Below are 27500 nucleotides of genomic sequence, written 5' to 3'. Positions count from 1 at the left end.
GTGTGTGTTTGTGTGTGTGTGTGTGAGAGTGGGGCTGTGTGTGTGTGTGTGTGTGTGTGTGTTTGTGTGTGTGTGTGTGAGAGTGGGGCTGTGTGTGTGTGTGTGTGTGTGTGTGTTTGTGTGTGTGTGTGTGTGAGTGGGGGCTGTGTGTAAGAGGTGAGATTGCAAAAAACTCATTATTCCACATTCTGACATTTCCTTGTTTTTCTCTAATTCCTTAAATCTAATACATTTTATTTTTTAAAACATAGAGTCAATGTTAGTATCCGGGTGGAAACGTAGCATCATGGAGCTCAGAGGCTGACGAAGCCCCCCCCAGAGCAGGAGTGTGTGTTCTGTTCATATGAGCAGAAAAGAGGAGAAGCTCTTATCGTCATGTGCTGCTTTTATTTTATTTTATTTCAGAGCCAGTTAATAATCCACATCCAACCGCAGCTCCTTCCTGCTGCTGTTAGACTTTACAACCAGCCCCTGCTCCCAGTAAAACACTGACACTTTACTTACTCTAACAATACAGAATGGATATATGTATAATGTGCAATATTCTACATACAATACTCATGTATATTTTGTAAGTATTCTTCACAGTTTTTGATATTTTTATGCGTTTTATTATATTTTTATATTCTATTATTCGTGTGCACAGTAATCACTAAGCTTTTCTTTTGTTCCCTCTTTCTATTACTGAGTACTTTACTGTCCCTTTGCTGCTGTAACACTTTGAATTTCACGACTGAGGGACTAATAAAGGTCTGTCTTATCATATCTTACAAAATAAAAGTCCTGGACTAATGGGATGATTTGAGCTGGTTGTTTTACACCGACACGGCGGTAGTTACTCAAAAATTTAGTTGGGGGGGTGGGGGGGTGATCAATACCTCTGGCATTGTGCGACCTTGGGGTCTCTCGTGTGAACAGAATTCTACTCCAGTGCTTTTTAAACAGAGACTGTGTAAGCTGTGTTTGCACATTCGTCCCCGTGTGTCCACAAGGAGTTAAAATCAACATAAATGTGGTGAAAAGAGGTTTTGAACACGCCTCGTATCTGCTGCCTGTCCCGGCCTTGTGAGAGGTCAGAGGTCGGGATCTTATGAAAGTGCCAGGAACCAGTGCTGACTGAGAAGAACATGAGCTCTTCCGTTCCCGTCTTGCCAAAACCGAGCCAGGGCTGCGGTTAAAGAAGGGCATCATATTTCTGTGCAGTGTCCAGTAATCTGAGAGGACAACACTGGAATGTGGATTGAATCTGACCTAAAAACGGGTTGTGGTGCAACGCAATGGTCCAAAACACACAAAGAGCGGGCAGTAAATCTCCCGCAGCAGCCAGAGAGACTGGCCGATGACTACAGCATGTGTCTGGACCTGGAGGCACCGCTGTTAAAGGCGAAGTTCACGGCTGTAATCAAAAAACACTTTTTATAAAATTCTGAAGATGGTTCCTCACCATGTGCTGCTCTGCAGTCGGTACGAAGACCCAGTGTCTGTAAACGAGTAAATAAACAAAGTGTCTCAGTCCGGTACGCTAGGCTTTCTCTCTCTCTGCTCACGGCAGTGAAAAGGCATCTGTCATTCTTTTAGACAACGGAGAGACCCCAAACGCTGAAAAGCTCAAACCGAGATGAGGATGTTGCTCTATTCCTGCTCCATAGGGGGGTAACACTGACTTATTTTCTGCTGTTTTGGATCATTTAAGGTGGAAATATCTCAAAACTCGCGAGACGGCTAACTGCATTAGCGACAGTGCTACAAAACTATGTTTCTGTGGTAATTCAAATAGTGATTAAAATCTTGTTCAAAATCAGCCGCGTCTTTTAACTTCTCAAACACACCGTTCCACCTTAAAAGACGCAGTGCTTCGGAATGTAAACAAACTGCGTACCTCCACAATCATAGACATCCCCTTTAAGGTCAAATGAAGTTATTGAACAAGGACTGATATAAAATGATGGTTCCACACAGGGGTAAGTGTCAGAATGAGAAATAAACTATTATTCAGAGTGTGGTATGAACTCTTACTTCACTTTAGAGTTTCTTGATTTCATCAACAAAGTCAAGGCAAACTCAGTGACTGTGGGGAGACTAATAGGTTTTTACGGCACTGTGTACATACCAGTACAGTGTGTGTGTGTGTGTGTGTGTGTGTGTTAGATTCATTTGGTCTCCAGGGAAACAGGTTGAAAGCGAACAAAAATACATCCATTATGCCCCCCCCCCCCCCCCACCCTGTTTCTCCTTCATTCATTCACAGACGTATGAGCCATGTCAGTGGTTAGTGTTGGTTACCATGACGACATTGGCGAGATGTGCAGAGCAGAGGGCATAAACTCCTCCAGACCCCCCAACCACTGGAGCTCGCATATCAGTGATAGAGACCGTCAGAGACCCTACAGAGAGAGAGAGAGAGAGAGAGAGAGAGAGAGAGAGAAATGAGTGAGAAACACAGTAAAGTGAGAAAAAAGAAAGACAGGACACAGACAAAAGAATAGAAATATAAAGATACAAGGAGAAAGAGAAAGAGAGAGAGAGGTGTCAGTGAGAAATAATGAGACAAAGAGAGGTAGAGAGAGAGATGACAGTGAGTAACAGAAAGAAAAAGACAGAGAGACAGAGAGGTGACAGTGAGAAAGAGTGAGAAAAAGAGGAAGACAGAAAGAAAGGAGACAGAGAAACAGAGTTAGTGAGAATGAGTCAGTAGACAGAAAAGAGAAAAGAAACACAGAGATAGGACAGAGAGAGAGAGAATGAGACTGTTTGTATTTCATCAGCTTTTCTCTTCATCCATTTCTTGTCTCACACACACACACACACACACACACACACACAATTCAGCAGCACATTCAGATGTCAGCGGCACAAGAGGACGTCCCTGCGATTGACCAATTAGATGAACACAATGAAGCCAATTAATGGTTACTATGGCAACACAGATTATGAACATTGTCACGTCAACAGCGAGGGTTCAGTCTGGAGAGCGTTTAGAGATCAAAACAACACCTACAGGAAACATAGTTCATCCTAATTACTCCGTCTCGCTGAGGCCACCTAACGACCCCACCACCCCACGGTCGTTAGAGGGACACAGGAGGGTGCTCTGTCCAGTGTGTGGACAAAAGACAGACACAGAAACACACACATACTTGTTTTCATGAATTGCGAGGACACTACCCTGACTTCCATTCATTTTCTGGAGACTTACCCTAACCTTAAAGGATCACTATGTAGTAGTTTTACCTTAAATGATATCTTCATAAATATTGTGAAGCTCCTCCGAGCTGTAACAGGGTTATAGCGCCTCTCTGACTGCTCCCAGGTCTTCTTCTTTAAAAAAAACTTGCCGTGCAACTTCAGAATCATGGGGCGGAGGGGTCTCACGAGAAAAGCATAACGCTTTACGGAACAGAACTCATGAGTAGGGCTGGGCAGTTAATTGAAAATGAATCGAAATCGACATTCAGAACGTCTAAATAACATGATCTTGTGTGTATCTATCATATCAATTGTTTTTATTTCGTTATGTCCCCACTGTGTGTTCATGTACTGTCCCTTTAATACCACACTACCAAGCTGTAGTCATGTGATTCTGCCCCCTATCTGCCACATGGAGGAGAACCTAAACGCCGAGGCCAAACGAACGACTCGAGCAGTGCTGTGTTTTGACTTTAATTAAGACGACACTGAACAAAAAGAAGTCAAATGTAAACACTGAGAAAAAACTGTTTCAGCGACAAAACCACAATCACACACCAAATATAAACAGTGCTCAGAAAACGAGAGAGGAATAAGCTCCCGGCGACATTAGAAACAATACCCCAGCTTTAACACTGGAGCATATTACAGCACAAGCCTCGTCACTGAACTGTGAGGGTCATAAACACAAACACAAAATAATCCTTCATTAATCGTGATATTAATTTGCGCTCATATCCCCCGGCACTACTCATGGATGTTTACCTCACTACAAGAAGAATGTAGCTTGTTTTTTTCCGGTATGGGCATTAGGGCAGAGAGAGCAAGGGTTTGCGGCTGCTAACTTTAGCCGGATTAGCTCTCTTTTTCATGTTAGACATTTATTTTGGTAATGAGTTTTTCTCCAGTTGTTGTGTGGATGAAGTGTTGGCTAGAACTACATTTTGTATCTGTGGAACCCAAGCTTCGTCGAGGACAGTGTTATAATCCGATTTTTGAGAGTTACTGATGAACGAGAGCGAGTGCTAGCGCCTGCTAACTTTAGCCGGATTAGCTCACTTTTTAGCATTAGACATCGATTCTGGTAATAAGTGCTTTTCTGTTGGTTGCTGTGGTTATAACAGCTAGCGTGCCACCAAAGTTACATTCTATGATTGTAATAACACGTTCCGTTGTATTTTATGAGCGATATATGGGTTTTATCATGTAGTCAACGTCATTTAATATGATTAAACATATTCTGCACCTGCAGAGGGAGCCCAGGAGCAAAAATACTAAATCTTACCTTGTGTTCCTTTTCATTTCTTAAACATTAAAATATTTTTATTTACTTTTTGGGGACACCTAAATAAATAAAATCCCCAGAATGTGAGTGTGAAAACAAACACACACACACACACACACACACACACACACAGAGCAATCTAAATCATCCAAAGGTTCAATATGCACTCAGACACAAACACAGTAAATACTTCAACTTACACTCTATTCAGCTCTGATAATTACATATTGACACAGCATATACTTTGTGTGTGTGTGTGTGTGTGTGTGTGTGTGTGTGTGTGAGAGACAGGTTGTCTATAACACCCACGTAGTGCTGCGTGTGCCTGCTGTGTATGCAAAGTTCAGCACTTTTACTTTCCATACTTCTTTCTTTTTCTTTCTCTGTCTCTCTCTCTCTCTCTCTCTCTCTCTCTCTCGCCTGACTCAAGCTTCCCTCCATCAGAGTTTCAGGCGAGTTCAGAGTGTAGAGGACAGAAAGGTGCAAATATATATTGTAAATGTGTGTGTGTTTGTGTGTGTGTGTGTGTGTGTGTGTGTGTGTGTGTGATGAGATGAGATGACCTTGGCACAGGCTTGATTATGGAAATCCGCTGTTCTGCTCTCTGCTCACGACACACACACACACACACACACACACACACACACACACACACACATACACACACACACCTTGCAGACTCAGGAAGACCAGCCACATATGCTGGTGTGTGAAGAGAGGTGGAGAAGGGAGAGTGGTGTCTGTGTGTGTGTGTGTGTGTGTGTGTCTGGGAGCTGCAGAGATTATTGATTTTGGCCGATGCCCTGGTGATCTATGGGGCATAAATATGATGTGATTTCCAGCTTAATTTATTCACAGAGCGCACGCACACACACACACACACACACACACACACACACACACACACACACACACACACAGTACAGGGTCAAAGCCACTGATAGTGTTAAGTTTATAGATACTTATGTTGTTGACTTTAACATATGTTAACACATTAATTATAATACAACGTTAATTACGATTAAAAATGTACATAAAACACAAGCTTCAGCGTGAAGTTCAGTTTAACAGCTCCAACCCCCCCATAGAGACATTCTGCCCCTCTGCTCACAGAGCAGTACCCCAGGGAGTGTGTTCTGGGGGAATGTGTTTGGGCGATTTCCACTGCAGGGTCCCTACTCTACTCCCTGTTTCCTGGAGCAGGCCTTTTGCAGGAGGCCCTCCAGGAGACATCAGCCAATAACATCCGACATGTGGCCAATGAGCTCCTCTGACTGGTCCGAAGGGTCAGACGATCTCCGAACAGTGCCCACCCCCGGCTCTACAGATGCACAAACCTCTTTAGCATTGAGTGAGACATCTGGTGCCGAGAGAGAGCCTGCAGAATGTGTCGTGTGTGAGTGAGAAACTCGAGGTTTGAGATTTGAACAGATGTTTAAGTTATGGACCTAAACTCCAAAAAAACAAAAAAACAAAAAACGATGTATTTGTAAGAAAAAGTTTACAGGTGTGTGACTCTTATTGCACACTTTCACACACTGATTTGCAACTGCAGCAAAACCTAAAGAATTGTGTGAAGGTGTAACTGTTGTAAAAGTTGTGTTTGTGAGAGAGGAAAAGGTTTTACAGGTCTGTAACTGGTTCGCTCCAAATACACCTCCATAGGATTTCATTTCAACTTATGGTAATATATAGACATTAACATAAGGTTTAAGAACGTTGGCCCCCCCCCAACGGTGTTGGGAAACTCTAATAGGCGTCTTGCCTGTGACGTAGATGGTGGACAACACTCTAGAAGCTGCACTTAATTTAATGCAGAATGAGGAAAAGGTGTGTTGTTTTTGGCTGCAATCATTCAATGTACAGTGGGACATCTGTGAACAAATGGCCCAAAGATCCCAAAATATCCAGAAAATGGACTAAATTTGTCCACTTTAAACGGGCACTTTGGAAAGGCCCCTCCGCTCACTCCGTTATCTGTAGCTCATTTCACTGGCGCTTTTCCAACAATATGGGCATGTAAGGACACCAACGAAAGGTGTTCAAGAGCCTCTGTAACATGGAGGTAAACAGGGTAAGGACACTCACTTCGCCTGTTTTAGTTGGTGTTAGTTAACGTTAGCTTGACTCGCTAAACTCGGTGTCTCAGATTATACTCAGCTACGTAGCTGCATTACGGAGGTTTATTGTGTCGGATGAATTCGAGTTCGACTTCGATCACATTTACAAGAATAACGGTGCCTCTACATTTGAGTTTAGCTTATTGCTAGGCTATTGTCATGAATAATGTTGGTTATTTAGCTAGATACTGTCATAACAGTCAGTCATAACGGTGTTTTACCGCGGCGTTGTTCAGCTGTTGTCCACCAGTGACGTCACGGTCGCGTTCGAGAATTTCCGTAGAGAGCTCGGGTTTTTCCGTCAATTTAATAAAATTGTCAGTTTTAAAGTAAATTAAGCTGCTATTTTCATTTTAATTCATACTTATATCTGTCAGTACCTTCAGTAATGTGGAATATTCGTGGAGGTCCATTAAGTGGTGCTTAGCCTTTAATCCCATAATCCCATAATCACACAGTTTCAAGCCATTGACACTACAAAGATTTCCATTCATTTTCTGGTGACTTAACATTACTTTTCACAGTAGTAATATAAGCTTAACCCTCACTTTAACCATATACTTAACCCTAACACTAAACCCAAACTTAAAACATGTCTTCACCATGAAATGTAATGATTACATTGTGGGGACCAGCTGGTGATCACCACAAGAAAGACCCCACAGTCCCCACAATGTGATTGTGTAAACAGGTTTTTAGTCTTCGCAATGTAATATATTCCTGGTACGCGCACACACACACACACACACACACACACACACACACACACTGACTTACCTGCCACAACTCCTGCCATGTACAGAAGGCTGATTCTTAGGATCCCATGCACCATCTCCAGGGGAACGCCAATCATCAACTGGAGAAGTGCGTTAAAGCCCAGCTGCTCCAACCTACACACACACACACACACACACACATAAACACACACACATGGTCAGTTAAAGGCTCGTGAACTCTGCAGGGCACAGCAAGATTCAGCCTAAAAATAAGTTCTAAAACAGTGTGCACTCTCTGTGGACTCCAGAGAAAAGGGCAAGAAGTTCATAAGTTATATAGGCCAGGGCATTGGTGTGTGTGTGTGTGTGCACGTGTGTGAGCATGTGTCTGGAGAGTATGTTCTTCTTTGTCAGCATACGCGTGTGCATGCTAGTGTTAGTCTGTGAGTGCGTGTGACACACTAGTAGTCAGATTGAGGTCAGTGAATTCCCTCTCGATCTGCCGAAGGATCCTCTCCGATGCCATTTCTGCAATTTACACTGCACCAAGAACGCCTCTGCGGGCTTCTGTTTTAACAAGAAGCGTATAAATTACACTTCAACCACCATTCAGATTCAAAACAGGATCATTTTCTAATTGTTGTTAAAGAAACAGTGTGTCACTAAAACCCAGGGCTGTCGTGATTACTCAGAATAGAATATGAGATTAATAAACATACATCCTCGATAAAGTTTCCTAGTAATTAATCTACAAATGAAAAGATAAGTTATTAACACTCACGTCACTTATTAAACATATCATATTTTTATTTTACTTTTATACATTTGTTAAATCCTGCATTTTTTCCAGGGGTCACCAAAAGGCATTCAAACCCAGACTCTGTCCGATCCGGACCTGGACCTGTAGCTGATAAACTATTCAGAGCTGTTTAATTGTGAACAGAGTGTGTGTTTGAAGTGGTGTGACTCTTCTAGTCGTTACGGTGCAGGTTTAGCGCTCCAGGAAACTCACAGACCAATCACATGTGTTTCTGCATATCACACGTGAGGCTCCTCAGCCAATCAGATCTGTGCATTATGATGAGCGCTGTGACTCCACTGAGTGACACACACAGGGCAGGGTCCAGACGCCGCTGTCCTGGGGCCAGTAAAAACAGCCCGAGATAAAAGATCTTTTGGGACACTTTCGGGACGACGGTGTTGGGTGAGTTACAACCAGAAACTGTAAAAATAAGGGAACGATTATGGGTTGAAATTCTCCTAAAGCTGAACATAGATTTGTTTATGGATAAAGTCCCACCCTTCAGAAATAAGAGCCAATCAGCTTGCTTAAATAAAAGCGTCCCGCCCTCCAAAAATAAGAACCAATCAGATTGCTACTTATGTAAAGCAGTAAGTCAACTGCAACTACAAGTCATTAGGGACTTTATATATACAGGGGGTCCTTGACTTACGACGTTGATCCGTTCCTACGTCGCGTCGTAAACCGATTTTCGGTGTAAGTCGGAACATACGTACATACTGTACGTAAATAACATACTGTAAGCACTTATCCTATCCTAACACCTATCCTCCTCGGTCCCGAGCCGCGTAACCGTGTATTCTTTCGCCGCGCCGCGCACACCACACACGAAGTTCACGTTACGACGTTTACGACACAAAACCACTTAAGTCCAAACAAGGCTGTATACAGTAAATGGGAGATGTGTCGTAACCACGAAACATCGTAACCCGGGACTGACGTAACTCGAGGACCTCCTGTATATGTATTTTATGTATATATATTTTTAAACTTTTGTATTTGTAAATTTTACTTAAAAAGTAAAATTACATTTTATTTAGGATATTTGTTATTTATAATATTTATAAATCGTGTTGTATACTGAAATGTAATTGAAAGTGTAATTTTATTTGATATTCATGTTGCTATAACTACAAGGCTACTTCAATATGCAGGTTATACTTTAAGTTCTGGACCTTGGCTTGAGAAATTTCTCTCTCACTGGACTGTACTGAATTTTAATTAATTACCCCTGATTTATGACTATCATCAGAAAATCTCTTTCCACTGAGATGTTTAGATTTGGGGGCAGGTAAAACACTCCCAGAGCTCTGTCAGGGCTGAAGGGTTGAGACTAAGGTCCTGGAATCCACAGTAGGGTTGGGCGGTATAACAGTAATAAGGTATTTAAAAATGTGGACGGTGTGTGTGGTGTGTGAAATTTCTAAACTGTGTTCTAAGTACAAGGCCAATAAGTTTATTCATGTGCATTTGAGAGCCACAGGGAGGGGGTGCTGTGGGAGCTCACAGACTGTTGGACAGACCCAAGCCCAGTAGCCCACTGCAGTCGGGAGATTAGCACTGAGTTTGGGTTCAAAGAAAGAGGAATGAATCTGAAAAAAAGAAAAAAAAATACTCAGAAGATGCTTCACTTGAAAGCTATGAGGCTTTATCTCTAAATGTGTGTGATTTGAGCCTCTGTTCGCTGGAAAATCATCTGCTGTGGTGTGCTACACCACAAGTGCCTGTTAGCGCTAGCTGTGCTTCTAAACTGTGTAGAAACGTCTTATTTCACTTATTTTCTAACACTTCTGTTCCTCCAGCACCAGTCACTAACATTTGCTCTCTCTCAGAAGTGGGTTTTTATCGTCAGCATGTGTGTCGGAGTGCATTGTCGGGCTGTGCTAAGATGAACTGCACAGTGCCGAAAACCCCTCACTCGACCCATACCCACAAATACGAGGCTCACGCAGCCCGACAGTGAACCCAGTCAAAACTAGTGTTTTAACTCCCAACAAAATGGTTCCTCTGTTGTAACAAACTTGACATCGTAACAATAAAAGAAACCTTGTTGGTGCCATATAGAAACCTTTCCTAAAATGTGCTGTAGGGAACTATCTATAGCACATTCTCCATCAAGCTGAAGAACCCCGTCACGTTGCAAAGAACCCTCTAATCTTGAAAAATGATTTTCAACAGTTCAGAGTTCTATTTAGAAGCATTTACTTCAATAACAAACCCATCATTTTTAAGAGTGTTTATTAAGGAAATAATTATGTTTCTCTAGACAAAGGAAAACAACATCTGAACCTCTAATCAGACTACGAGCGTACACACCGCGCTAGGAACAGAAGTATAATGTGTGCAGTAGATACACAAAGGTTTCTGCAGTAAACACTACTGTATAAAACACACACAGCTGTGAGACGCTAAGAAAACAAACTCTCTCAAAGCAGCTAAAGCACAGAGGATTCAGCTCCTTCGGGCAAAGCATCCCCACATCAGTTCATTAACCACGCCAAAGGAAAATGACTCAGATTCATTCGTTATAAACAAGAAACAAGAGCTGCACATTTTTCTTCATTCCTTTATCTTAATTAAACTGTGATCGCTATCGCTATACTAAACGACCACTGGATTAGGAACACCTGCCATCTTTCTAAACTCACTCTCCATCCACTTTGTGGTTCTACAATGACACACTGTGGTCCATGTGGCTCTGCATACTTTCTTAGCCCCGTTTCACTCTGTTCTTCAATGGACAGGACCCTCTCAGAGCAGGTATGATTCGGGTGGTGTACTCTCAGCGCTGCAGTGACACTGGAGAGACCTGAAAATGTCTGTTGACGGCCCCCATCCAAACTGACAGAGCTTATTTGCACTTCTGGTAGATGCTAACTTCCTTTTCTTGCCTTGTATTTACTGAGAAATGACATTAAAGTTGAATCTATCTGTCTATGAAATAAAGAATGAATTCTGTATGAAAAAAAACACACACACAGACACCATCGTTCTTGACACCTCAGTACGGTGAGGAGCTCCTTCTCTGCTCCGACACAGACAGCCATCAAAGCCTCCAGTAAACCACAGGAGCTACAGTAAGAGCAGCGCCGGGAAGAAAGCGGAGGCCCGACAAAGCAGCCGGCTCTGCTGGAACGACATCCTGACACGCTCACGGCCTGACAGCGCTGTCACCGCACACAGACGTCTTTAACCTCGCGCCGTCTCCGTCTGCCACTGCCGCTGCTGCCAAAACTATCCCCCACACTGTGGAAGAGGCTGTGGACTTCTGTGGCTGTGGTGTGCTCACACTGACTAGTAATGATGATGCTCACACCCAAAGCACAGGGTTTCACTCTGCTGTTTTACAGGAACAGCTCTGTGGATGACACCAACTCATACAAAAACATCTGGACAAGTGGAACACTTAGGGCAAGTTTATGCTTCTGCGTCCACACTACAGGTCCCCCGTCGACACAAACCCAGCAGGAACACTGAGCAAGGCACCTAACCCCAAATGCTCCATAGGTGCTGTGGATGGATGCCCATTGCTCAACGTGTGTGTGTTCACTGCGCGAATCACTAGTGTGAGTGTGTGTTCACTGCCACGTTTGGGCTAAACACAGAAGTCAAATATTTTTGTAGGGTGTACAATGATCATAAAGCATGTCACTTTCACCGTCACTTTTAATTTGAAAGAAATGTAACTAGGCGTCATGTCGACGCAGACCACAACGACTGTGATTGGTCCATAGCCAGACGAACATGGATGAAGTTGAACTGAGGAAGTCCAGAAATAGGAACCCCTCTTAGTATCTCGCTTCAGTTTTCTTGTACATTCTACTACATTGTGCACTACATTGTGTAGCGGAAGATATTTGTGATCCAGCCCTAGTGTTGCAGAGGTGTAGTTTCCAAGTGACGCAGACACATCAAACGCACAAGTATAAACACTCTCATTCTCATTTGTCAAACCCTGGGTCCTGACCTTTGGATGGGTTGCGAAATTCTAACAGACACAAACACAAATTAAACATGTACACCAACGCCCCCTTCTGGAAGCTTTACATTATGCTGCTAACCATTCTGTCCAGTACCCCAGCTGCTTATGTTCTAACCCTTTACCATTACCCCTTGTTTTGGAGTGTCCTCTTGCCTCTTGGAGCTGAGTGACAGGGTGTAGAGAAAAAAGAAACAACCCTTCAAAATCCTGATAAGTCATTCATTCATTGTCTGAAATCATTTATCCAGTTCAGGGTCGCGGTGGGTCCGGAGCCTACCTGGAATCACTGGGCGCAAGGAGAGAACGCCAGTCCTTCACAGGGCAACACACAAAGTCACACATTCACTCACACACTCACACCTATGGACACTTTTGAGTCGCCTATCCACCTACCAACGTGTGTTCTTGGACCGTGGGTGGAAACCCGAGCACCCGGAGGAAACCAACGCAGACACTGGGAGAACACACCACACTCCTCACAGACAGTCACCCGGAGGAAACCCACGCAGACACAGAGAGAACACACCACACTCCTCAAAGACAGTCACCCGGAGGAAACCCACGCAGACACAGAGAGAACACACCACATTCCTCACAGACAGTCACCCAGAGGAAACCCACGCAGACACAGGGAGAACACACCATACTCCTCACAGACAGTCACCCGGAGGAAACCCACGCAGACACAGGGAGAACACACCACACTCCTCACAGCCAGTCACCCGGAGGAAACCCACGCAGACACAGGGAGAACACACCACACTCCTCACAGACAGTCACCCGGAGGAAACCCACGCAGACACAGGGAGAACACACCACACTCCTCACAGACAGTCACCCGGAGGAAACCCACGCAGACACAGGGAGAACACACCACACTCCTCACAGACAGTCACCCGGAGGAAACCCATCGTGCCGCCCTCCCCCTACATTTGAAATCAATGGTGCCTCCCCCTGATGAGTCATCAGAACATAAATAAAAAAGAGCAGCGCTTTATTCCCATGTGACTAGCACTGCTCTGCACCAGTCTGCAGTGATATCAGAGGAGCTGCTGGACTTTAGTTACATTTAGGGACTGATTCGGCTTCAGAAGAGTTCCACAGTCAGAGATTAGCACCCACTCCTCACTCTTCTGTGATTATGGAGCTGCATTCAGACTCTTATTCGGCTGATTTTTAAGCTTTCAATTCCTACTTTTGTTGGATTAATATCATGTACTGATCTGATTTTGAAAGAATGACAAAAGAAATGTATGAAGGAAAATGTGTAAATTGGACTGTAAATGAAAAAGTGTTAAAATGTGGTTTAACCACTGATGCTCTGCCCAGAAAACGCTGAGCAAAACACAGACGGATCCCCAACTTTCCTCAGTGGGGTGTAATCACGAGGTAAAATGTTCATACCATTCATGTCTACAGCCTAGCAGAGTCTCTCTCTTTCCTGAGAGGCAGTACAATTATCATCATTCTCCTGAAGAATGGCTCAGTGGTTGAACCTCTTTGCATTGGCTGAGTTATATTTTATACATTTCATATATTTACAGCGTGTGACCTTGTCTAAGTGGATACAAGAGAAACATAACAGAGCTCCGCTCGAGCGGCTCATTCCACCAGCTCTTTAGGTCAGATCATTACTGCTCTTCAGACTGCAGACGAGGGCTGTCGCTGTGAAAGAATTTCCTGTGCAGTGATTTAACTGCGATATTACCATCGCATATTACTTTATTTATCCTGATTCTGGTGCTATACTCCTGATTGTTGGCCGGAACCGGCTTGAACTGTTCATTTCAAGGCTGCTCCATGACTCTGCTGCTGGAGGCGGCTGGGCTTCGAGAGCTGGATCACGGGAAGCTAGATGAGATCTCAAATTCGCATTTCCCTGTCTCACAGCAAATTTCTGGCACAGACTTTACTTATTGCTTCGTCTAAATTGCCCAGCTCTCCCTCCGAAATGCTCCCAAACTGGAGAAGCTGCACTTGGTTTGCTGATATTGTGTCCATTTTGTAAAACAAAACTGACACTCTGTGCTTCAGTTCAGAAGGGAAAGTTGGGAAAATGACACTCAACCTTTTTAAACAACTTTACTAAACATTCCTTACAGGCATCTCCAGGGCTTTGTAGTCTAATAACAGCCCTAAACATTGTTTTAAGTTGAACTGCCTGCTAAAAACCCCACAACGTATCTGCCAAATACAGCACAGATGAGTGCAGTAATAAACTACACAACAGAACAGCACACGCGGCATGAAAAAGGTAACACAAATGATGACGTACTTCTTGCCTCCAGTGGTGCTACAATTTCATCTTTAGAGCATGATTAACATATTTAGAGATTAGTAAAACCTTGATGAAGTTAAAATATTTTGGTGTGGATATTCCACTATCACTGTGATGCTCCACTTGGCGGTAACAAGAAAAATAGAGCCTCTGTTGTTGATACTCCGGGCTCAGCACTGCAGAAACTGCACTATGTAACTTCTGAATGAGGGTAGGAAACAACTCCCTCCCCCTTACCACTGATTTCAAATGTAGGGGGAGGGCGGCACGATGGGTTTCCTCCGGGTGACTGTCTGTGAGGAGTGTGTTGTGTTCTCCCTGTGTCTGCATGGGTTTCCTCCTGGTGACTGTCTGTGAGGAGTGTGGTGTGTTCTCCCTGTGTCTGCGTGGGTTTCCTCTGGGTGACTGTCTGTGAGGAGTGTGGTGTGTTCTCCCTGTGTCTGAGTGGGTTTCCTCCCGGTGACTGTCTGTGAGGAGTGCGGTGTGTTCTCCCTGTGTCTGTGTGGGTTTCCTCCGGGTGACTGTCTGTGAGGAGTGCGGTGTGTTCTCCCTGTGTCTGTGTGGGTTTCCTCCGGGTGACTGTGAGGAGTGTGGTGTGTTCTCCCTGTGTCTGTGTGGGTTTCCTCCGGGTGACTGTGAGGAGTGTGGTGTGTTCTCCCTGTGTCTGCGTGGGTGTCCTCCGGGTGCTCTGCTTTCCTCCCACAGGCCAAAAACAGATGTTGGTTGGTGGATTGGCAACTCAATAATATCCATAGGTGTGAGTGTGTGTCGCCCTGTGAAGGACTTGTGTCCAGTGATTCCAGGTAGGCTCCGGCACCACCGCCACCCTGAACCGGATAAGTGGGTACAGATGATGAATGAATGAATGAAATATAGGTGGAACCGAGGAGCAAAAATGCCAAATCTTACCTTGTGCTGCTTTAAAGCCAGACTTAACTTGTTGTTTTCTAAATAAAAGTCTAATGAAAAAGCATTCATTCGTCCTGACAATGCACAGAGGGCCACACTCAGCAATGAATCAGCAAGAGAGTACATACAGGTGTAGCCTAAAATAATTCTCTATTTAAAAGCTCCTCTTCAGATCACATCATCCGAGCACTGTAATGCTGCTGTAACGCTACACTTCAAAGCAGAAAACGCAGACCTAATCACAACAAAGTCCATCTCAGCCTTCATACCCTGTAGCTCCATTTTAACCGTTGATCAAAGTTCATCCAGGACAGTACGAAGCTCTGAAACTACAGTTTGCACAATATCAGACCTCAGCGATGCTGTATACAAAGTTGTTGATGCAGTTCACTTCAGTTGGGCTAGTGGTGTAATGTAGACTGATGAGTGGCTGTGACAGCCGCTCGCTGTTCACCCCGACCCCGAGCGCACAGCAGTGAGGAGCGAGGAGCAGAAGCTCTGGATTTTAGCCGTTTTCACTCTGTTCTCTTTCTTCTCCGTTCTCGTTTTCTCAGTTTTGCTCTCATTGATCTCACATAAATATGGCTCCAGAGCTCTGATTGGACAGATCAGACTCTTAAGTCTCTACACTAGACGTCAGAAGCAGAGCAAAATCAGAACGCTCGTTCTGTCCCATGTTTTCTGACTGGTCTTGCTTCACAGTGTGTGGGTTGGTGGGCTCAAGATACACACATTAATGTGAACATACACAGGCCTGAATTATTAGACACTACATCAGTGGCTGCACAACCAGGAAGTGTGTCTTTATCACTGGAGCGGCTGGGTTGCGGTGGTTGTGTGATGGACAAATGACGTTATAGTACACAGCACGACACATAAGATACGACAATTCTAGTTTTACATGAAAAACTACCCTTACCTCATACAGTAAAACCACCATCTACAGAGCCAAGCCACATGGAAAACTGTGGGAAATCAGAGGATCATATCCGTGGTCTGTCTGTCTTACGCCATCAGCCTTGTTCTACACTGTCCACTCTCTCAGCGCCAGGGTTGCTCTAGTTCTACAGTTACAGACTGTAGTGCATCTGTTGCTCTGCATACTTGTTTGACCCTTTCCCCCTGTTCTTCAATGGGCAGCCTCTTGAAAACACATAGAAACATTAGAAAAACCCAAAATAATAAGGAAGTAATTGCCTGTCCATTAATGTTGCCTTAGTGCTTACACACTATTAGAAATGCCCCAGGCGCTCGAGTAGAAAATAACAGTAGTTCAGAGGTGGGTTTTAGAGTTTTGAGAAATTTATCTCGGGCCTCGGGGTTCTGTCGGATCAGTGTCTGCGTCTACGACTGCTGAGACAGTGGACTTCAATACCCAGAGTTCCTCCGGGAGTCACATGCCACCGGACCTTTGCACTGCATCCAATCAGGGACACGGGAGGCGGTCTCCGTCACCTGAATTCTGATGCGATTCACCTGTGTTTTATGTTGTTTAAATGTTTGTCTGTTCCTTTTCATTGTGTTCATTTGTTGGCTCTTGACTTGGATTTCTCTACTTTGTTTTGCTCTTTGGATCTGATGTGTGGAGATGTCTTGGTTGTTGACCTGGCATATTTTCTTTGATCTGTTCTTTAACATTAAACGTTCATCTGTTTTACTCCGTATTTGTCTGAAATCCAGCTGAATTACAAGTTCATCACTGGATATACTGTGTAGCCGTACTGTGATTACCTTGTTTGTATGAGTGTGTGTGTGTGTGTTTGGCAGGTCTTCTTACCCAACATGCATAAACATGTAGCTGAAGAACCTCCAGACTTGGGCTCGATGACCTGGGTGATACACCAGCGGGCTCTTCATGAAGTCGGGCTGATACGTCTGCAGAACCCACTTATTGAGTCTCACTCCATAACACATAAACACCACAATCTGTCACACACACACACACACAGATATTCATGACTGATAACACCTATGTTTCAAAAGATGTGAGTAGGTCCAAAGGAAATAAAAATTATTGGTGTGTATTTACATTGTTGTGTGTACGTTGCTGTGTGTGTGTGTGTGTGTGTGTGTGTGTGCATGCACCTGCACAATAGTGATGATGGCCATGAAGACCGGTGGCGGACAGAGCCTGTTCTGATGAAAGTACCAGCGCCTGTCCGTCTCACAGGGTAGAATCTCGTATGCGACGTAACGCACAAAGCGCTTGTACACGCCCAGTCCCGTCTCGTCCAATAGGATCTCTCGCTGCAGAGTGCGACGCCCATTGGCAATGGCACGGCGAAAACTGCTGGAGCGCTTGCTGCTTAGCTAAGATGCAGAGAGAGAGAGAGAGAGAGAGAGAGAGAGAGAGTACTGTATGAGAGCATCTTTTGTACACATTGGCAATACATAAATCTGCTTTACATAATAGCTCAAAAAAATTACAGTAGCAGAATTAAAATTTAAAAAGATAATTAAAAACTATTTAAAAGCAATTAAAATAAGAAAATATAAAAAAATAAAATAATAACAAACAAATAAATAAAATAAATGAAGTCTGGACAATAATTCAATATTAAATACATATTGCAATATAAAAGCAATATTATATTTATACACTCTTTCAATAGTTCAGTATACATTATACAACATCTGTCACTGACTGACGCTCACTAAAAGGTTCCGTCATCATTTCTTTGCACTCAATTTTAAAGTTAGTTTGATGTTTAAAAATACAATAATATAATTGTGGAGTGATCAATTCCAGCTCTATTCACTTCAACAAGTTTCTCGATTCTCTCTGTTCTGTGCACCAAGGTTAAGGCTGTGCCCCAACTGTGCACTATGCACTAGTGCTCTACAATGTATACTATGTACTTATCTTATTAGTATGAATTTGGCAAGCTAGTACACACAACATTAATATACTACATGTTTTTTACAAACAGGATGTGATGAACTGTTGGTATGACATCATAAATTCAGGCTGCAACTGCTGTCTTGCAATTTTGTAAAAGATATTTGTGAAACTAATATCTCCCTCCACACTGTGTAGTGCACAGTGTATGTCAGAAAATAACAGTTTCAGCACTAAAACAGTGCAACGTAGTGCAGTAAGTGTAGCTTAGATGGTTTTACAGTCTGTGAAGTGCACTATGTAGGGATTAGGAAACTATTTGAAAAAGAGTCAACATTTCCCAGACTTTCCATCTTTCGTTGGATTATGGGACAGTCCCCATCATTACTGTACTGTAAGATCCACGGGTACACTCAACACACTACATACAGCACACACACACACACTTAGGTCTAAATCTAGCAAAGATTATATTTTCCCACCTGTCCATAAACACTGATTGCCTGGGAAACAAAGCAATGCATGCTGGGATATGTAGTTTAAGCTGCCCTTTTTTCTTACTTGAAAGAGAATGTTAGCAAGGGGCTCCCGGCTTGGTGTAGCTGTCTAAACCTTGGCTCCATTATCGTGAATCTGCGAGTTCAGTCCCTGGTGATGCCTCAAGCATTCCTCAAGAACGTGAGAAATTAAATCTGGCCTCTCTTTCTCTCTTCTCTCTTTCTACAAGTCGCCCAGATCGATGCTAACCAACACAGGCGCCCGGTCTGCAGCACTTGGGAGTCAGCGCTCTCTTCCAAGTGTGTTGAGCTGTGCACTGTCTTTTTATCATCAGCAGTTTGGAAAATATGCTTCATATCTTCACTTTCCAATTAAAATATATATCTCCCCTAATATGGCAACTTTACAGGAGAAGGACAAACCTTCTGAATTTTCAATGGAAGTTAATGTAAAAAGATATAATTTATTTATTAAGAATCATTTTGGAGCGTTTCTATTGGTTCATTCGTCACGAAATGTTCACACAGTGTGAAGGACAGCTGCTGTGTTCTAAACATTTTATTGGACAGTGTCACGGTTGGGCAGGACAGACAAGGCAGGTGGACGTAAACGCAAGGAATCTTTTATTTAACCGGACCAAAAACAAAAACACGAGCAAGGAGTTTCACAAACTAACCACCGAACAAAACAGGAACAGACAGACAACTGAGAACAGGCGTAGACATGGGAGACGCAGAGAAAGAGAAACACACACAAGAACCGACCAGGGAACACTGAAACAAAGGGGTGTATATATACAGAGCACTGACAAGGGACACCTGGGGACGATAACGAGAGGGCAGGACTACAAAGGAGACTCTGACGAGAGGGCGGAGCTAAGGCGGGACTAGGGCAGAGACAATAACAACAACCAGAGCCATGTGCTACATGAGCACATGGTGAGGAAAAGAGACAGGACGTTACAGACAGCGACGATATGTAGACAGTGACGCCAGCAGCCGTAATCCTGTACACACTATGCTTACATTTACTTACACTTCTGTTCTTTATTTTTAAAGTTATTTCCTGAAAATAAAACTGTATCAAGAGCAGATCAACTGAATTTCTTACTGAATAATATGATTGAGAATGAGCTGCGTACGCTGTGTCCACTCAAACATGACGGTAAACTGAGGCACAGGCGGTTCATGCAGTGAGTGTGGGGCCGGGACAAAATATACATCCTGCATCCTAAAAATCCTGCAGATGAATAAACAATCGTGCGATAATCACCGTGGATATTCAGAATGAAGTAAACGTCATTCTTATTCAGTTATCAGTAAGAATGTAATAAAGGCATTCTAATCATTTGTGAAGAAATCAAACACAGGAATAACACAGGAACCTGCAGATTTTAAAATCTTTGATTTAAAAAAAATGTACACAAAATAAAATCACAGCGATCAGGATTCTTCAGGCAAACGTTTATTTATAAGCTACTTATTTTTTTTAATATAAGTCTGTATTATCCATCCATCCATTATCTGTAACCGCCTATCCAATTTAGGGTCGCGGGGGGTCCAGAGCCTACCTGGAATCATCGGGCGCAAGGTGGGAATACACCATGGAGGGGACGCCAGTCCTTCACAGGGCAACACAGACACACACACATTCACTCACACACTCACACCTACGGACACTTTTGAGTCGCCAATCCACCTGCAACGTGTGTTTTTGGACTGTGGGAGGAAACCGGAGCACCCGGATGAAACCCACGTGGACACAGGGAGAACACACCAACTCCTCACAGACAGTCACCCGAAGCGGGAATCGAACCCACAACCTCCAGGCCCCTGGAGCTGTGTGACTGCGACATCTACCTGCTGCGCCACCGTGCCGCCGTCTGTATTATTAATTATTAATTAAATTCATTCATTCATTCATTATCTGTAACCCTTATCCAGTTCAGGGTCGCGGTGGGCGCAAGGCGGGAATACACCCTGGAGGCGGCGCCAGTCCTTCACAGGGAAACACAGACACACACACACACACACACACATTCACTCACACACTCACACCTACGGACACTTTTGAGTCTCCAATCCACCTACCAACGTGTGTTTTTGGACTGTGGGAGGAAACCGGAGCACCTGCAGGAAACCCACGCGGACACAGGAAAAACACACCACACTCTTCACAGACAGTCACCCGGAGGAAACCCACACGGACACAGGGAGAACACACCACACTCCTCACAGACAGTAACCCGGAGGAAACCCACACAGACACAGGGAGAACACACCACACTCCTCACAGACAGTCACCCGGAGGAAACCCACGCAGACACAGGGAGAACACACCACACTCCTCACAGACAGTCACCCGGAGGAAACCCACGCAGACACAGAGAGAACACACCACACTCCTCACAGACAGTCACCGGGAGGAAACCCACGCAGACACAGAGAGAACACACCACACTCCTCGCAGACAGTCACCGGGAGGAAACCCACGCAGACGCAGAGAGAACACACCACACTCCTCACAGACAGTCACCCGGAGGAAACCCACGCAGACACAGAGAGAACACACCACACTCCTCACAGACAGTCACCCGGAGGAAACCCACGCGGACACAGGAAGAACACACCACACTCCTCACAGACAGTCACTCGGAGGAAACCCACACAGACACAGGGAGAACACACCACACTCCTCACAGACAGTCACCCGGAGAAAACCCACAGAGACACAAGGAGAACACACCACACTCCTCACAGACAGTCACCCGGAGAAAACCCACAGAGACACAAGGAGAACACACCACACTCCTCACAGACAGTCACCCGGAGGAAACCCACGCAGACACAGAGAGAACACACCTCACTCCTCACAGACAGTCACCCGGAGGAAACCCACACAGACACAGGGAGAACACACCACACTCCTCACAGACAGTCACCCGGAGGAAACCCACGCGGACACAGGAAGAACACACCACACTCCTCACAGACAGTCACCTGGAGGAAACCCACACGAACACAGGGAGAACACACCACACTCCTCACAGACAGTCACTCGGAGGAAACCCACACAGACACAGGGAGAACACACCACACTCCTCACAGACAGTCACCCAGAGGAAACCCACGCAGACACAGGGAGAACACACCACACTCCTCACAGACAGTCACCCAGAGGAAACCCACACAGACACAGGGAGAACACACCACACTCCTCACAGGCAGTCACCCGGAGCGGGAATCGAACCCACAGCCTCCAGGTCCCTGGAGCTGTGTGACTGCAACACTAACCTGCTGCGCCACCATGCCGCCCTTATTTATTAAATTGTGCTGGATATTTATTAATATTATTCCAGTAAATGGAGTAAGGCTACATCTTTATTTGTAATGATCTGATTATATTAGCTTTTTATATTTTTATACGCAGGTGAATGTTTATAGAGGCTTTTTACTATTTACTATGTTTTCTGCAGCAAAGCACAGCCTAAAAAATAACGGTACTATATTGTAATTCTTGCTTTTTGTTTATTAAAAATGTAAAGTGTAACGGGAAGGTGGCTGGTTTGATCCCCAGAGTCGGCAACTTCGAGAAGCGTTCCGTTCACAAACTAGTCCCGCCCTCCCCTACTCCGATTGGTTCGCTTGAGTGAGAAGGGGGCGTGGTGAAGTAGCCTAAAATCTTCTGATTGGACGGTCTGACTGTAGAGCTACCGTTATTGGTTGATAACCTTCTCTGTAAACATTTAATTGGTCAGTCTGCACGTCAGTAGTCATCCTCCGGGTGACTGTCTGTGAGGAGTGTGGTGTGTTCTCTCTGTGTCTGCGTGGGTTTCCTCCGGGTGCTCCGGTTTCATCCCACACTCCAAAAACACACGTTGGTAGGTAGATTGGTGACTCAAAAGTGTCCGTAGGTGTGAGTGAATGTGTGAGTGTGTGTGTTGCCCTGTGAAGGACTGGCGCCCCCTCCAGGGTGTATTCCTGCCTTGTGCCCAATGATTCCAGGTAGGCTCTGGACCCACCGCGACCCTGAACTGGATAAGGGTTACAGATAATGGATGAATGAATGAATAAAATTGTGATCCAGAAGTGATTACTGCAACAGCATTCTCTACGACACCATCCAACATCCTAAATTAGCTTTTTTTATTGTTCATATCAATATCGGAGTTACATTGACAGAAAATAAGAAATATATTGTGATATAAATTCTGCCCGTATCGTCCAGCTCTAACTGCATTTTACAGACGTTAATGTTCTTATTTACTTTGGTTTCCCTGATTGTTTTTGTTTGTAAAGCGACTGAGTATCTTGAAAAATCATTATGGATTATTATTATTATTATTATTATTATTATTATTATTATTATTATTATAAATGTACACAGGCACCATGCTTTTCACAGTGCTGTACATAAAATTGTAGACTTTGCAGTAAATGATGAGAAAAACCAAACGGGATTTGGACTTGTGTGAATAACAGAGACTGGGAGAAGAGGCTGTCGTTACAGATGGAGCTCATGTGACTTTGCCGGGGTCGGCCAGCATCACACACTCACACCTCCCAAAACAAGTCAACACCAAACCCTTCTTCAAAACACTACGCAATAAAACCCCATCACGACGGTTATAACACTTTCACTTTTAATGAAGGATTAGACGAAACCGAGGTGGAGTGAGAACGAACAAACCTTTATACAGCATCGCCTCGTCTTTAAATGACTGCTATAGTCAATAATACTCAATAATAATGAATACTGTCCCAAGGCTAAGGTCTACATTTGTGTGTGTGTTTCTGTGTGTGTGTGTGTGTGCTGTACTGTACTCTGTGTGTGTGTGTGTGTCTCTGGAAAACTGTGATAAGGCAGCAGTATCATAAAGCTCTGCATATATTAACTAAAGAGAAGAGGAGATGCACTCTCCAACATCTAAAATGGACAGAGACACCCACACAACACGAGACCCGTAACCTCAGCTGCAGGAAACCCCTGCATATCAGTCAACCATAACATTCTAGTCAGATAGTGTGTATGTATTAATCTATCCTTTACAACCTTCTCTCTCTCTCTCTCTCTCTCTCTCTCTCCACATCCCCACCGCTCGTCTCCTTCTCTTCACTGACCCAGATTTGCTCAACATTTCATCCAAATCCCTTTAAAATGAAAGTTCACCCCCTCCTCTTCTCCCTCTGTCTCTCTTTCTCCTCCTCCTTTCCCCCAAAATAAACGCACTTCATGTTTAAATCATTATGGCGACTCAAACCCGTTCATTGCTGCGATATGATGCCAGAAAAGGAAGCAAATAGTTTGTGTGTGTGTGTGTGTGTGTGTGTGTGTGTGTGTGTGTGTGAGATGCTTGCCTTAGGCAAAAGTGATTGAATACTCTATGCCAGAACAAAAACATTTAAACACTCTCCATTCGAGAGAGAGAGAGAGAGAGAGAGGCACAGAGACGGAGACATAGAGATAGAGTGAAAGAGTGATAGAGAGAGGGAGAGCAAAGGAGGGAGAGAGACTTAGAGAGAGAGAGCGAGGGAGACAGAGAGGGAGATAGGGAGAGAGAGAGAGAGAGAGAGAGAGAGGGAGAAAGACAGATAGAGAGAGAGAGAGATAGAGAGAGAGGGAGAAAGACAGAGAGAGAGAGAGAGAGAGAGAGAAAGAGAGATAGAGAGAGGGAGAAAGACAGAGAGAGAGAGACAGATAGAGAGTGAGAATGAGTCTGATAGAGAGAGGGAGAGTGAGGGAGACAGAGAGAGAGAGAGAGAGAGAGAGAGAGAGAGAAAGACAGAGACAGAGAGAGAGAGAGAGAGAGAGAGAGAAAGACAGAGACAGAGAGAGAAAGAGAGAGAGAGAGAGAAAGACAAAGACAGAGAGAGAGTGAGAGAGAGAGAGAGAAAGAGAAAGACAGAGACAGAGAGAGAGAGAGAGTGAGAGAGAGAGAGAAAGACAGAGAGAGATAGAGAGAGAGAGAGAGAAAGAAAGACAGAGAGAGAGGATGTATGTATGTGTATACAGTATGTGATTCACTCTATGACTCAGTGCTCACTGTATGTTTGTATGTGTGTGTATGTATATATGTATGTGTGTGTGTGTGTATGTATATATGTATGTGTGTGTGTGTGTGTGTGTGTGTGTGTGTGTGTGTGTGTGTATGTATATATATATATGTGTGTGTGTGTGTGTGTGTGTGTGTGTGTGTGTGAGCATGGATTTCAGGGCAGTTTATCGGCAGCTGCTAAAACTGTGTCCTAAAGTTTGTGGACACACTGTCCTCCAGCATTTCTTCTGAAATGAAGGTAATTAACGGGTCACGGGCACCTTTTTCTGCTCTAAGAGCATCTACTTTTCTTAGAAGGGTTTAAACCAGATGTTGAAACAACATTTCTGTGAGGGTTTGATTGCATTAAAATTATGCAGGTGTTATGAACTTTCTTAAAAAAAGAATTTCATTAACAGTTTTCAAACACTGGAACAACCACACACACACACTTTGGAACTATAACTGTGTGATACTTTTATGTTCTCTGCTCTACCACAGAATCACAGAATAAAAACCACATATAAAACAGACATCACACTGAACTCTCTCTCCCTGTTAAGATTATCTTAACACTAATTTGTTTTTGGGAAACTGGGCCCTGAATGGTTCCTGTTCTTGAACCTAATTTGGAACCATTTGGGGCGTTCCCACCCACATCAGTTGGTTCCCAAACGTGAAAGCTTTGTTCCAGCTGGAACCAAAGAACAGAGGGTTCTCCTGCCGTGACCGTGACGGCGTCTGTGGGCGAGTCAAGATAAAGAAGCTCCAGAAAGAGCTCAGAGCCTGAAATATAGTGTAATGGCGCAGTGGAGCTGTACGGACGTTGTGTTACAGAATAAATAAAAGGAAATAAAACAGGAAATTGCTCCGTCTGTGTGTGTTTCTGGGGTTGCGTTTATTGTGACGAGGAGAGTTGGCTTTGTGTTGCCTGCTATTCTCCGCTGTTTATTTGACTATGACCTGAACTTACTGTAAACAAATAATAAACAATGACTCTGTCCATTTCTCTACAGCTTTGGAACCGAGCGCCCCACAGCGCCCCCTGCTGATGACGTATACTTGGTCATCAAAACATGGGGGGCTGGTTCGCTGGAGAGCACCAAGGATCTAAGAATCAGGATTTAGAAGTTTAAGAACCAGTTTTATTTTGGTGGAAAGCACTATGTCTGCGTGGATTTCCCATGTCCACTGCTCAGCCACTGGAGTTACGCCTGGAGTCGGTTTAAAAACCTGTGCCAAGTTCACTGTGCTCACCGTCGGCTGTGTTGGGGATCCTCTGTGAAAACCACTTGCCAGAGCAGCCGAGAGTGGACCCACAACATGTTTACAATAAAGTGCCATTGATGGCCCACTACAGACCACTGGCTCCCATTCAGCCCGAGCTTAAAGACCACTTACAGTGTGATTTCTGGCCCACTTTTGTTCAGAGGCTCAGTGGTTGAAAAACCCTGGTATATATCACATAAATGCGGCTAGAATTTTTACAGCCTGTAATTTAAAACACGGGTGTGTGTGTGTGTGTGTGTGTGTGTAACGTCATTCCCAAACATTTTCTGCAATGCGCCCCCTTTTGTAGGTGAAAATATTTTCGAGCCCCGCCCACTGGAATTTATTTAAACCTTGTTTTTCACACAGAACTACGACTTCTTACTGAACAGAATAAAGTTAAAAAACAAACACCTGTAACCCTCAGGATTCGCAAAACCTCAGGAAAGATCAAAGTTACACTGAGCACTGCCTATTTCTGACGCTAATTTCAGTCAGAAGTACAGGCTTTGTGCTGCATGTTTGTTGCATGAAGATAGACAAAGTACATACAGAGATATCATCATTTAAATGTGATTTTAAAAATCATGAACTGGCTGAGAGAGAGAGAGAGAGAGAGAGAGAGAGAGAGAGAGAGAGAGAAAGAGAGAGAGAGAGAGAAAGAGAGAGAGCATTGGCATATTAGAGTTTGACTGAGCTGCGAACCAAAGCTGGACTTTTTAAAGACTAAGCAGCAGCTCTATGAAAGTTTCACACAAATAAATACAGTGGAGTTTGAGTTCCTAACTTGTGTTTATTGATCGTCAGAAAACATGTTATTTCTTAGTAATTGAAGGAATAAGGTTTAAAAGACCGTTGGTCCCCCCCCCCAGCGGTGTTGGGAAACTCTAATAGGCGTCTTGCCTGTGACGTAGATGGTGGACAACACTCTAGAAGCTGCACTTAATTTAATGCAAAATGAGGAAAAGGTGTGTTGTTTTTGGCTGCAATCATTCAATGTACAGTGGGACATCTGTGAACAAATGGCCCAAAGATCCCAAAATATCCAGAAAATGGACTAAATTTGTCAACTTTAAACGGGCACTTTGGAAAGGACCCTCCGCTCACTCCGTTATCTGTAGCTCATTTCACTGGCGCTTTTCCAACAATATGGGCATGTAAGGACACAAACGAAAGGTGTTCAAGAGCCTCTGTAACATGGAGGTAAACAGAGTAAGGACACTCACTTCGCCTGTTTTAGTTGGTGTTAGTTAACGTTAGCTTGACTCGCTAAACTCGGTGTCTCAGATTATACTCGGCTACGTAGCTGCATTACGGAGGTTTATAGTGTCGGATGAATTCGAGTTCGACTTCGATCACATTTACAAGAATAACGGTACCTCTAAATTTGAGTTTAGCTTATTGCTAGGCTATTGTCATGAATAATGTTGGTTATTTATCTAGATACTGTCATAACAGTCAGTCATAACGGTGTTTTACCGCGGCGTTGTTCAGCTGTTGTCCACCAGTGACGTCACGGTCGCGTTCAAGAATTTCCGTAGAGAGCTCGGGTTTTTCCGTCAATTTAATAAAATGGTTATTT

At 44.0% G+C, this 27500-nt stretch overlaps 1 protein-coding gene across 1 annotated transcript in view; it reads right to left on the bottom strand.

The window, feature by feature from the left end:
- The window catches only part of rhbdl1 (rhomboid, veinlet-like 1 (Drosophila)), a 51306-nt gene that overhangs the window by 8503 nt on the left and 15303 nt on the right, over positions 1-27500 (bottom strand). The window contains exons 3-6 of the mRNA XM_066683887.1: positions 17364-17588; positions 17056-17204; positions 7369-7481; positions 2284-2384 (exon numbers count right to left, since the gene is read on the bottom strand). Of these exons, the coding sequence (XP_066539984.1) occupies positions 2284-2384; positions 7369-7481; positions 17056-17204; positions 17364-17588 (588 nt within the window). The remainder of the gene's footprint in view (positions 1-2283; positions 2385-7368; positions 7482-17055; positions 17205-17363; positions 17589-27500) is intronic.

The sequence above is a fragment of the Hoplias malabaricus genome, chromosome 10 (assembly GCF_029633855.1).
Source record: "Hoplias malabaricus isolate fHopMal1 chromosome 10, fHopMal1.hap1, whole genome shotgun sequence".
Taxonomy (NCBI): Eukaryota; Metazoa; Chordata; class Actinopteri; order Characiformes; family Erythrinidae; genus Hoplias; species Hoplias malabaricus.
This window is presented reverse-complemented; position numbering and strand designations above follow the sequence as displayed.